The following is an 11,349-nucleotide window of genomic DNA, read 5'->3' as shown; positions in this document are numbered from 1 at the left end:
TGTGATTCCACAATAACTTGTTTCGCTAGTCAATTAAGTTTATTGTGAGATGATTGATAATTCTAGGTTGTTTTTCAGGAATATAAGTCCGGGTTATCAATTGGTTCCTATTCACCTTGATTTATCAAAAGACGAAACAAAAACTCTTGGGTATTTCTGTGGGAGACAGATTTATTCAATTCTATAGACTTTTCTGTGTGAGACAGATTTGTCTATCAAGTCTTCGACTTTGGGTCGTAGAAACTCTTGGTTGTGGGTGAGATCAACTAAGGTAATCAAGTGTGTAGTATCCTGCTGGGATCAGGGACGTAAGGAGCGCAACTGTACTTTGAATTAGTGCGAGATTGATTAGGGTTCAACTACAATCCAGTCCGAAGTTAATTGGCAGTAGGCTAGTGTCTGTAGCGGCTTAATACAGTGTGGTGTTCAATCTAGACTAGGTCCCTGGGTTTTTCTGCATTTGCGGTTTCCTAGTTAACAAAATTCTGGTGTCTGTGTTATTTCTTTTCCGCATTATATTTTTTTATATAATTGAAATATCACAGGTTGTGCGTTAAGATCAATCAATTAGAATATCCAACCTTGGGTTGTTTATTTACATTGATTGACACTTGAACATTGGTCTTTGGTACCGTTCAACTTACTCCTCTTATTCAATCGGGCTGGCAGATTTTTATTTGTTGATTGCAGATTGAATTAAGAGATATTAAACTCTTTGATATACTTTACTTTAGATTGAGTACTCTGAGTGTCTAGTTGATTCTCTCAAAAGTATATTGGAGTAAGTCCTCTCAGATTGCCAAACGAATTTTTGGGTGTGGTTGTTAGGCCCCCGCATTTTCACTAACATCCAACAATTTTAATGATAGGCTATAAATCCAAAGATGTAACCAACTTGTCATTCAATAATGACTAAGAATCGTGAAAATAATAATTATACCAAACGACCGATACTTAAGAAAAAAAGAGGCCATAATAATTATAATCGAGTTTGGGAGCCATTTGGGCTAAACTGCTCACCCATGTCTACAATCTTATTATGCACCACTCTCATAGGTAGAGATATTTTTTGCACCCCTTTCCGCTCCCGGCCATATCTTCACGCGGTACAAGCGCTGAAGCAAGCATATCCCAAATTATATTCCTCAACTCCATCCAAATTTTCCAGGAAAGTTAACCAACCTTTATTAAATTTAATTCTTCAAAACCATGCCTTGATTTCGTTTGATGATTACACTTGAATCAAAAAAGTATGCATGTGATCACAAGAGCATGAAATACAAATAGATGGGTTTGAGTGATACAATATCAAGATGACATAATTTTAGAAAGAAAACATGGTAGAATTTTTAAGAGTTTGGAAGTCAAGTAGATTAAGAAAAGAACGATGAAGAGGGGGTACACGCTTTATCCGGTACACCTACTCTAACACGTTATGATTTCACATTCTGAATGTCTATTGGATAGGTATTACCGGTCTAGTCGGTGAAGCGCTATAGTGGCGCAATACTACATAGTCGGCCTAGTCAGTGAAGCGCTATGATAGCACTATACTGCATTTCCGTAAAGCGCTAGGACAATGTTACCCTACAGAGTCTGGGAAGCACAATGGTACCGCTACATTATAGGGCCAATGAAACGGAATGGTAACAATACACTGTAAAGTCAGTGGCCGAGCAATAAAGCATATTGGCCGACACAATGAAGCTTCATTAAGGCAAGACAAGGCTAAATAATGAATGCAGCATGCGATGCTTGCATTGATGCATATCCATGGAATTGAGTTATCTCAAGCTCAAGGATAGTGCAAGAACATAGAATAAGCCGATAGTTGGCCTATGCATTAGTCAAAGGATGCCAAAGCTTGGACAGTGCAAGCAAGCTAGTGATGCAAGAGTATGCATTAATATTGTCGAGCAATTTTCGAAGTAAAGCAAAATGACGCATAAGAGAAAATCATGCATGGTGCGTTACTGACAATCAAAATGAGCTAAGTGCATGTCCAGGATAACGTACAACGCAATGATTGTTGTACATTGGCTGAGGCCAAATCATGTATGACGCTGTGGTGGTGCATCATGGCTCAAGTGATGGTTATAGTTGGTTAAAGCATGCCAAAGATGTGATACATGGGCGAAAAATTATATAAGGACTTTTTTAACCTAATAGTAGTGTCCATAACTTTTTTGGAACATTTGTTGAAGGCTGGCTCGAGTTGGGAAAGAAACTGTCCAGTATGCACATTTATCGGCGGTTATGTAATTGCCATACTAGACAGATAGCTGCCCAATGCGTGTACAAGTGTTGTGCACGGTTTTGACCATTGTAACCACTGTTTAAATAATGTAAAGGCATTAGAAAATCCGTAGATTTGCATAAGAGACTGTAAGACTCAAATTGAGAGAGTTTTGGTAAAGTAAAGGCTTGATTCAAGAGGAATAAGCCTGTGTAAGTCCCTAATTGGACAAGTTTTGTTTATCTTCCTCTTTGATGCAATAAACTGGGTTAATTGTATCATGTTCTATGTGTTCTTGGTTATCTGATTTATATAATGTATGGAAAAGCTTGAATGCGTATGGGTAAGCATTTGAGAAGAAAAGAGAAGAGAAAGAAGGTTAAAATCTTCTGTTGCATAACTAGCTGTGTTGCTATTTATATCGATGAAAAACTTATAAAGCTGAAGTAAATGTGGGTGAAGCTTGATTTCCTGAACCACATTACCACCGGACTACACAGCAGAATAAAAATTTGCAGGATGCATTTGCGGGAGTAACAATAGTCATCTTGAGCTTTTTTGCCTTCACTCCACAAAAACGTGCCTTCTTATAGCATGTGTTGTGAAACTTGGAGTGGCGTACTTGAATGCCATGAATCTAAATGCTACTGCTTGGGTAGGGTAGGCTACTCTGGATACGACTATCCGAGCGACACCAACCTTGTTTAATTAACAATAGTTAATCAAGGTAATGAAAAGTTAATCAAGATAATGAAAAGATAAGATAACATCAATATTCCTCCCATCACACACACCTCCAATGGCTACCCCTACAGTAACAGGCAACAACCCCTCACTAAAAGCCCCAAATATAACAATCCTGTTAAAGGGACTGCATGATCCATTAGAGGGGCGGTAATCTAATAAGATAAAAAGGGTCATTACATGATAATTCATGCCACCCCTTATCAAAAAAATATATTGAAATAACCAATTAATCCTTATTATTAATAAACAAAATTAGTGTTGATAATCAAGATTAGTGTTGATAATTAATTTTCATTTATAATAACTCTAAAATTGGATTTTTAGAGTTGAAAAAAAAAGTTGTGAGGGGAAGAAAAAGAAACTTTTGTGATATTTGTGAAACCCTAGATTTTGATTCACTCAACCAAAATGAGTGATTCCAGTGACAAATTTGAGATGGGTGAATCTCTAAATTAGTTCCCATTAGCTTTTTGTCGCTCAAAATTATCTAAAGTACATAAAAAAATCGAAACTTTTAAAATTTCAGAAGAACTTACGGTTGGAATTTAGCTCGTTACCAACCGTAACTTGCAGTTACGGTTCCAAAAGTATCGAATACCAATCGTAACTGGTTCAATTTGGGGAAAACCCAATCGTAATACCAGTTACGGTTGGTAGTATAACAACACATAGCAACCGTAACAAATTACGGTTGGTAACTAATGAATCGAGATCAACCGTAACTTACCTACGGTTGGTAAGGTTATGTGAGTTACAAGTCGTAACTCAAATACGGTTGATAACAGTGATGCAATTACAAACCGTGAAAAGAAATTGAAACATCCAGAACAACTTACGGTTCGTAACTTAAGTAACGAGACCAACCGTAAGTAACTTACGGCTGCAAAAAAATTTCGTAACTGAACATTTTATCTCAAAATCAAGAACTTACGGTTGGTATTTGAGTTAAATGAACCGTAACATCAACCAAATCTACAGTTACGGTTCCAATTGGAGTTATTACCAACCGTAACTCACATGCAACACAGAAATTTCAATTTTGATCCAAACCCCTAATTTTTGATACAAAACTAACTTAAATCAAACACAATAAACTAAATCCTAACCGTGTCTTTTCGAAATATAGTTTTCAATCAACGATTATCAATTTTTTAAATCGTTGATTAATCGAGGACGATGAAAATTTCAATTTTAGTGGAGGAGGAGAAGAGAAGGTGAAAAAATCAAAAAAAAATGTTTTGATTTTTCTGATTCCATTAGGTTTAAAATAGAAGAGGATAACCTAGTCAATTTACACCCCTATAGAACACCCCTAACCAATAAAAACGACATTGCTATCACACTTGCCGCCCCTCCAATGAAACATGCCGCCCCTTTAACAGTATTGAAATATAATGCTCGTCTCTTTTTGGTCAAGTCAAAAAAAAACACCAACACCAAATCATTTAAAAACTGAGACGTACTTGCTAGTAGACACAAGCAACCAACAGGTGCCCGAAGATATTTTCTTCTCAACATCAATTATGCACTCGACCTAAACAATACAAAACAAAACGAACTGACACCTCACCAAGCACACTTACGTATTCAAATGGGGCTCCATTTTCACGACTTCACGACATCAGAATAGTTCCTTCAAAGTTGCTGCAATCTTGAATACAAGTCCCAAAACAACCGTGAATACCCTGTGACTGCTTGCAGAACTTATCAGAAATTCTCCATCTTATCACACATACCGTACAATCTCATCAGCAAAACCCCAAAAAGCTTACAACCTGGAAAAATCTCTTCGACGGAGACAAAAGATATTATTGAAAGAGCAGCCTCATTGGATTGGATGATCCTGAAGCCTGAATAACCCATCTCTACGATTATCATCAGCTGCTGAGCCCTTCAAAATATCTAAACAGTCACATTTTTGTTTTTTCAAGGACCATTTCGTAATCTCTCCTCTTTCTTCGCGTACTTCCAGAAACTTCAGATAGAAAAGATAACGGAGATAATCTTTTTCACCCACGTGTGTGCACAAACACAGCGAAATGATTGGTCCAATATAAAAATCAAACATTTGGTCAAGAAAAAAGGGCCACGTGTAAAACCAGACGACTTTTTCTTATAAAAATCGCTGAAAAAAGGTCTCCAGAAAAGTTTCTCTCTGCAAAAACCAAAACCAGTGGAGAGAAATTTCATCATCATCATCAAGGAAGGAGAAAAGAAGCTTCAATCCAAACACACACATCACTTGTCTTCAATTTCTTGCAGATTATAACAAGAATTGAAGGAAAACCCAGAGATATTTTGAGATTAGATTGAAAGGGTCAAGCTCAATAGATCCAAATTGAGGTTCAAAAATCTGATTCAATGGGGTTTGATGAAGAAGCAGGTTCATCAACTAATGTTCTACCACCATTTCCAAGAGAAGATACACCTTTGATTACAAGATCAGAACATCATCTTTCATCTCAACCAAAAACATTCGCTAATATTTTCATTGCAATTGTAGGCGCTGGAGTTCTTGGTTTACCTTATACTTTCAAGAAAACTGGATGGGTTTTTGGGATTCTCATGATTGTGTTTGTGGCTTTCTTAACCTATCATTGTATGATGTTATTGGTGAAAACACGCAGGAAGCTTGAATCAAAAAATGGGGGGTTTTCTAAAATCAATTCTTTTGGCGATTTGGGGTTCACTGTTTGTGGTGAAGTTGGGAGATTCTCTGTTGATATTATGATTTTACTTACTCAAGCTGGATTCTGTGTTAGTTATTTGATTTTTATAGCTAATACTTTCGCACATCTATCTAATACAAAGAAAGTATTAGGGTTTAGTCCTAAAGCTTTTTACATTTGGAGTTGTTTTCCGTTTCAATTAGGTTTGAATTCGATTCCAACTCTTACTCATCTTGCACCTCTGAGTATTTTTGCCGATGTTGTTGATATTGGAGCTATGGGTGTTGTTATGGTTGAAGATATCATGATTTATATGCAAACTAAGCCTGTTTTGCAAGCTTTTGGTGGTCTTTCTGTTGTGTTTTATGGATTGGGGGTTGCAGTTTACGCTTTCGAAGGGATTGGAATGGTGTTACCATTAGAATCAGAGACCAGGGATAAAGCTAAATTTGGTAGGAATTTGGGGATTTCAATGGGTTTCATTTCTTTGATGTATATTGGTTTTGGAGTATTGGGTTATATGGCATTTGGCGAAGATACAAAGGATATCATCACTACAAATCTTGGGAAAGGAGTGATCAGCCTGCTGGTTCAATTGGGATTATGCATCAACCTTTTCTTCACATTCCCTTTGATGATGAATCCGGTTTATGAAGTCTGCGAAAGAAGATTTTGTGAAGGAAGGTATTGCATTTGGATGAGATGGGCATTGGTTCTAGCTGTAAGTTTGGTTGCACTTTTAGTGCCAAACTTTGCTGATTTCTTATCTCTGGTGGGCAGCAGTTTTTGTGTTGTACTTGGGTTTGTATTGCCTTCTTTGTTTCATTTGATGGTGTTCAAGGAGGAAATGAAGTTGGGAGTGCTGATTTTGGATATTGTGATTATGGTTTTGGGTGTAATTTTGGGAATTTCAGGAACTGCGTCCGCAACGATAGAGATTTTCTCAGTGAAAGTCTAGAAATAGTTGAGAAGAGTTGTGTCCTATTTGTTTTGCATTTGCCCACTTTGTTATTTTCTTTAGGCACAGTTAATATTTACTGCAACTGTGTAGTGAAGTGTGTCTGGCTTGAACTCCTCTTGTTTATATGTGTCAAGAACTCCTTCTATGAATTCATGTTCTTATATAAATAATGTCAGTTATATTTGAGCTCCTGCTTGCTCTTTTGCTGCTGCAATTGATTAGTAAGCTGGTTAAATGAGTGCAGGTCAATCTGAATGGGGCTTTGGCCTAAATGTGCATTTCATTTAACAATGTGCATCTCATTTTGTGCTCTTCTATGCTTTCTTCATACTAGTGATGCCATGGAATTGCCTCTTTTTATAGGAGATGGTGAAAATTACTGTTGGAATGTAACTTTGTCAAATGAACTATGTAATTTGGTGCTTGAGCTTTTGAATGAATGAATGCTTCCTGAATCTGAATGAATGCTTCCTGAATCTGAATGAATGTTTCAAAAACCCTTTTAGTCTTTGCTTCATTCTGAATGAAAATTACTGTTGGAATGTAACTTTGTCAAATGAACTATGTAATTTGGTGCTTGAGCTTTTGAATGAAAAATATGCATGGCTGTTTCAGAAAACCTTTTAGTCTGGTTTCATTGCTTCCTGAATCTGAGTGAATGCTTTTACAGATTCATTTTACTTCTCTATGGGTTGATGTTTACATTGAATGGTCCAATCCAAATTATGGGCGTCCATGTTGGTTTCTGCATTCTTATCACAAACTGATAGCAACACTGGGACCTTTTATAAAGGTAGGTGTTCATGTTCACTTGCCAAAAGAAGACCACAAGATGAGAAGATTGATTGCAGCAAACCCCCTTAATTAGATGATTTAAGACCTTGATGGTGGAGTAGATGTAGATAGATTGCATTGAAGAAGTCGTCTACAATTTGACAAGTGCTAGTAAAATCAGCTTTTGGATTGGTACAAGTTAAATACTTAAATCTTTATACGAGGGAGGGACACATGTTTCTTCAATTATTGGTCGTATCTGACATTTTTTGGTACCTAAATAATTTATTTATTTTCTTTGCCATACAAGGTTATTTGATGGATTCCTTACCAAACTCAGTTGGTTCGTCATAGATTATTATCTGTTGCTTTATAAAATGTACCCTCAGTATTCGATGATGATGTTTCTACCACCACCAAATAATTTGATTTATCTTGAAGTTTTAACTTCACGTGTTTTGGTATTGAATCCCATTGCCAGATTTCCTTTGGCCACATTCCCTGCTCGAGTGCCCGTCCTCCTGATGGGTGTAAGAAAACTGCAAAAAAAAAAAAAAAAAAAACTTTGTGATCTCAGGGAACGTTAATAAACTTACATTCCAAACTTTATTTTATTAAACTTGACCTGAAATTGTTTCGTTAGATCATCACAAACTCTGGGGGTTTTGTTCATAGATTGCATTCAACTTGTGCTCTACGATTGTGGTGGGTGTGTGCATTGATCTATTATATAGTATGTACCATCCGATTCTTGTTTGTTTCATTTCAGGTATTATTGCCGGGTCTTCAAGAATCCAGTCCACAAGTTATAAATATAATCTCAAATTTTCTGTTACAATTACTCTATTCAAATGAGTTGGTGTTGAGGGTAGAATTGTGTCTGGTTGGCAGGAAGAATTGGGCTCCCCCCTTGTGCACTATCTGCCGAGATTTAGCACACCTAAATATTGACACATATCGATTTAAGAATTGGGCTCCCTCCTTTGTATTGTCAACAGTTTTAGTCTACAGTACAAAGGGCCAAAGTAAGAATGGGTGATTAAATGAGATAAAAATTGCCATGGGTAATTTCTATGTTTTGCACTTTTGCTCTATCTTGCAATTGGGATTGAAATGTTTAATATCCAGTTTAGAGCAAAACAATTTCCTATTTAAAGTGTTTCAGACTCATGGCTGATGGGTCTCAGAACAATGAATTTGAGATGTTTTGACAGTAGAAAAAATGGTGAACTCTTTATGCATAATTTCTCTTGTTGTCAATTCTTTTGTAGTTTCTATTGTATTTTTCTTAAACTCTAGCAATTGTTGTTGCAGTTCTGTTGTTGGAGCTAATTCTAACACGATATCGAACTACATTTGAGATAGGTTAGGCCTTGGCTGCTTGGGGTCTTGGGTTCCGCATTTTTTGCATTCCATAGATAATATCACTACTGCACTAGTTGTTTCCATACTAGAAATCAAGTGTTATGGTCCAGGTAATTAGTTGCAGCTAGTATTGGAAAAGGCGACTAATATCTCATTTCCAACAAAATTGTGGAAAAGGCAAGTGCAGTGATGGTTTCAGATTTTGCCTCCAAACAACTCATTTCCATGGCATGGACATACTTTGGCTTCCATCTCAAAGTGATTTGCCTCTTGGAATTGACAAGTGGGGAATGACAAGTCACTTGCCACTTGGTTTAATTAACTTTTCACAGTTGCTAAGATGACAAAAAGGACTAAGATGATCCAATTAATCAATGGGTCCATAGCTCAGTGGTAGAGCATTTGACTGCAGATCAAGAGGTCACCGGTTCGAACCCGGTTGGGCCCTTTTTTATTTCTTCATTTCATTCACATTTTAACCAACAGTGAGTCAAAACCGAAACAAGCAAGTACATTCCCCCTTTCACTTTTAGCTTTGACACCGCAGTAATTAATTAGGAATGTCAAACATGAGCGACTGTCCCTCTACAAGTACATGCTCCTCCTTTAAAATCTCTCTTCCATAACTGATATCAATCTCCAGAAGACTACAACACAGAAAAATATGGCGAAAAAAATCGATTTTTAGATTTGGTGGAAGCTCTAGTAACAATATCAATATCAGTTTGTTACCCCCAATAAGTTTGTATATCAATATCAAACTTAATTTTGGACATACCATCAGTTTGTTACCCCAATCTTCATCTTTTTCAGTTAACCTTCTGAAATGATCTCTCCCTCCTAAAACCTCCTTCCATTCAGATTTCCAAGTGAGCCATTTCACTAAGGCAAGACTAACAGCATCATTTGCCTTAGTTCCCCCTCCCTTAGTTTTCGAAGCTTACGAGTCTTCTAGTTCCACACAAAAAAGAAGCAAAGCCAAGAAGTCTTCCAGATGAGGTATACCTTGAAATCTTTATAAGATTACCAGTGAAATCCACATTTACATGTAAGTGTGTTTGTAAGAAATGGTTTTCCATAATTTCCGACCCTCATTTGGTTAACTTACATCTAAATTTTACACTCAAATTCAACAACAGCTCTAGGTTCATGCTTAGTGTTTATGACAGGGAGATTCGTAAAAATCTAGTGTATACTATGACAAAATAGTCATTATTCTCTACGATGAAATTTTATGGTGAAGCTGTTGAAATGGAGCATCCCTATTCTGCAACTTTAGTTGGTATCTTGGGTTCTTTCAATGGTTTGGTCTGCTTACAATATTATCATCCTCGGTTGAAAGACTACTTCAGTCTTTGGAATCCAGCCACCACAGAGTATAAATGGATACCTGCTTCACCTTTTAATATACAATACACCGCGAGAAACTATTATTTTTGTTATGATCACAAGAATGACGATTACAAGTTAGTTTCTTCCTTGAAAACTCCTAGCTTTTCCGTGTATGTCTATACGTCAAGATCGAATTCATGGAAAACCCTTCAATCTAAACCTTTCGATAATTCTAGTGGGGTGCTTTTTAACGGAGCTCTTCATTGGATCACTGAAATCCCCAAAGTTAATGTTTTTTTTTTAATATAAGCGATGAGAGCTTCAAAGAAATACAACTACCAGGGGAAATAATGGAGAAAATGCTCAATTGGCATATGGTTTTGAAAGTGTTGGAAGGGTGCCTTTGTCTAGTTCATCAGAGGTCTAATAATGCATAGCTGATGCTCGAATATGGAGTTTGGGAATCTTGGACCAAACATCAAAACAAGACTACGGATAAATATGTGCACCTGAAGTGGTCTTCTGATAATGATGGGTGTCTAATATACAGTGAAGGGACTGATTAGTTCTGTACAGCCCGAAGCATTCAGGTACTGCTAGACGACTAAATCTTGGTAATTTAGAGATCAGAGTTGTAATTAATTATGTCGAAAGCCTTGTTTCTATCTATAGCGGTACTTATTTGGGCCGAACGAAGGTGACAGGAACACGCAGAAGAGGCATGTGGAGAAAATAGGAGTATATGCTGCAAGTAAACCTGACATCCAGCAGGCAGCAGCTAACTGGTCTAGATACCCATACTGTTCCTTTGGTTTGAATATGGCTGTTATAGCAGATATAAGTGGTGATTTGTTTGTTTAACTCCCTGACAATTTGTTCATTATGTGTAAGCAGTTTGAAAATTTCGGCCTTTTTGCTAATTGTTGATCTTAATTTAATTTTGTGTTTGTGAACTTGGGCTGTTCACTTTATCGGCTTTAACTCGTACCATACACTGTCAGGATTTTCTTAGGGAATAATCACTGACAACCGCGGAATAACGGATCTTGAGATATTATGATGAATAATAAGTAAACCAAGCACAAGCAACTATGAAAATACGAGAAAGATAAATCAACTCACAAGACACAAGATTTATAGTGGTTCGACCAATACATACAACTTGTATATATTGTCTACGTCCACTTTGAGCCGTACCAACTCAAATCCACTATGAAGGAAAAACGATTACAGCGTCGTGTGAATCCCAGCAAACCCTTGGTTAC

At 36.9% G+C, this 11,349-nt stretch overlaps 1 protein-coding gene and 1 non-coding gene across 2 annotated transcripts; both read left to right on the top strand.

The window, feature by feature from the left end:
- The first annotated feature begins 5,105 nt into the window (after nt 1-5,105).
- On the top strand, nt 5,106-7,068 carry LOC113349316 (amino acid transporter AVT3C-like). The gene has a single exon (XM_026593265.1). The coding sequence runs from the start codon at nt 5,345-5,347 to the stop codon at nt 6,608-6,610; it is 1,266 nt and encodes a 421-aa protein (XP_026449050.1). The 5' UTR covers nt 5,106-5,344; the 3' UTR covers nt 6,611-7,068.
- Nucleotides 7,069-9,128: 2,060 nt separating this feature from the next.
- TRNAC-GCA lies at nt 9,129-9,200 on the top strand. The gene has a single exon. It is a non-coding gene; the product is annotated as a tRNA-Cys (tRNA).
- Nucleotides 9,201-11,349: the final 2,149 nt, after the last annotated feature.

Source organism: Papaver somniferum, chromosome 2 (genome assembly GCF_003573695.1).
Source record: "Papaver somniferum cultivar HN1 chromosome 2, ASM357369v1, whole genome shotgun sequence".
NCBI lineage: Eukaryota > Viridiplantae > Streptophyta > Magnoliopsida > Ranunculales > Papaveraceae > Papaver > Papaver somniferum.
This window is presented reverse-complemented; position numbering and strand designations above follow the sequence as displayed.

Bases quoted from the DNA above. Each gene is read 5' to 3' on its own strand.
- LOC113349316 (XM_026593265.1), top strand. From the start codon at position 5,345: ATGGGGTTTGATGAAGAAGCAGGTTCATCAACTAATGTTCTACCACCA.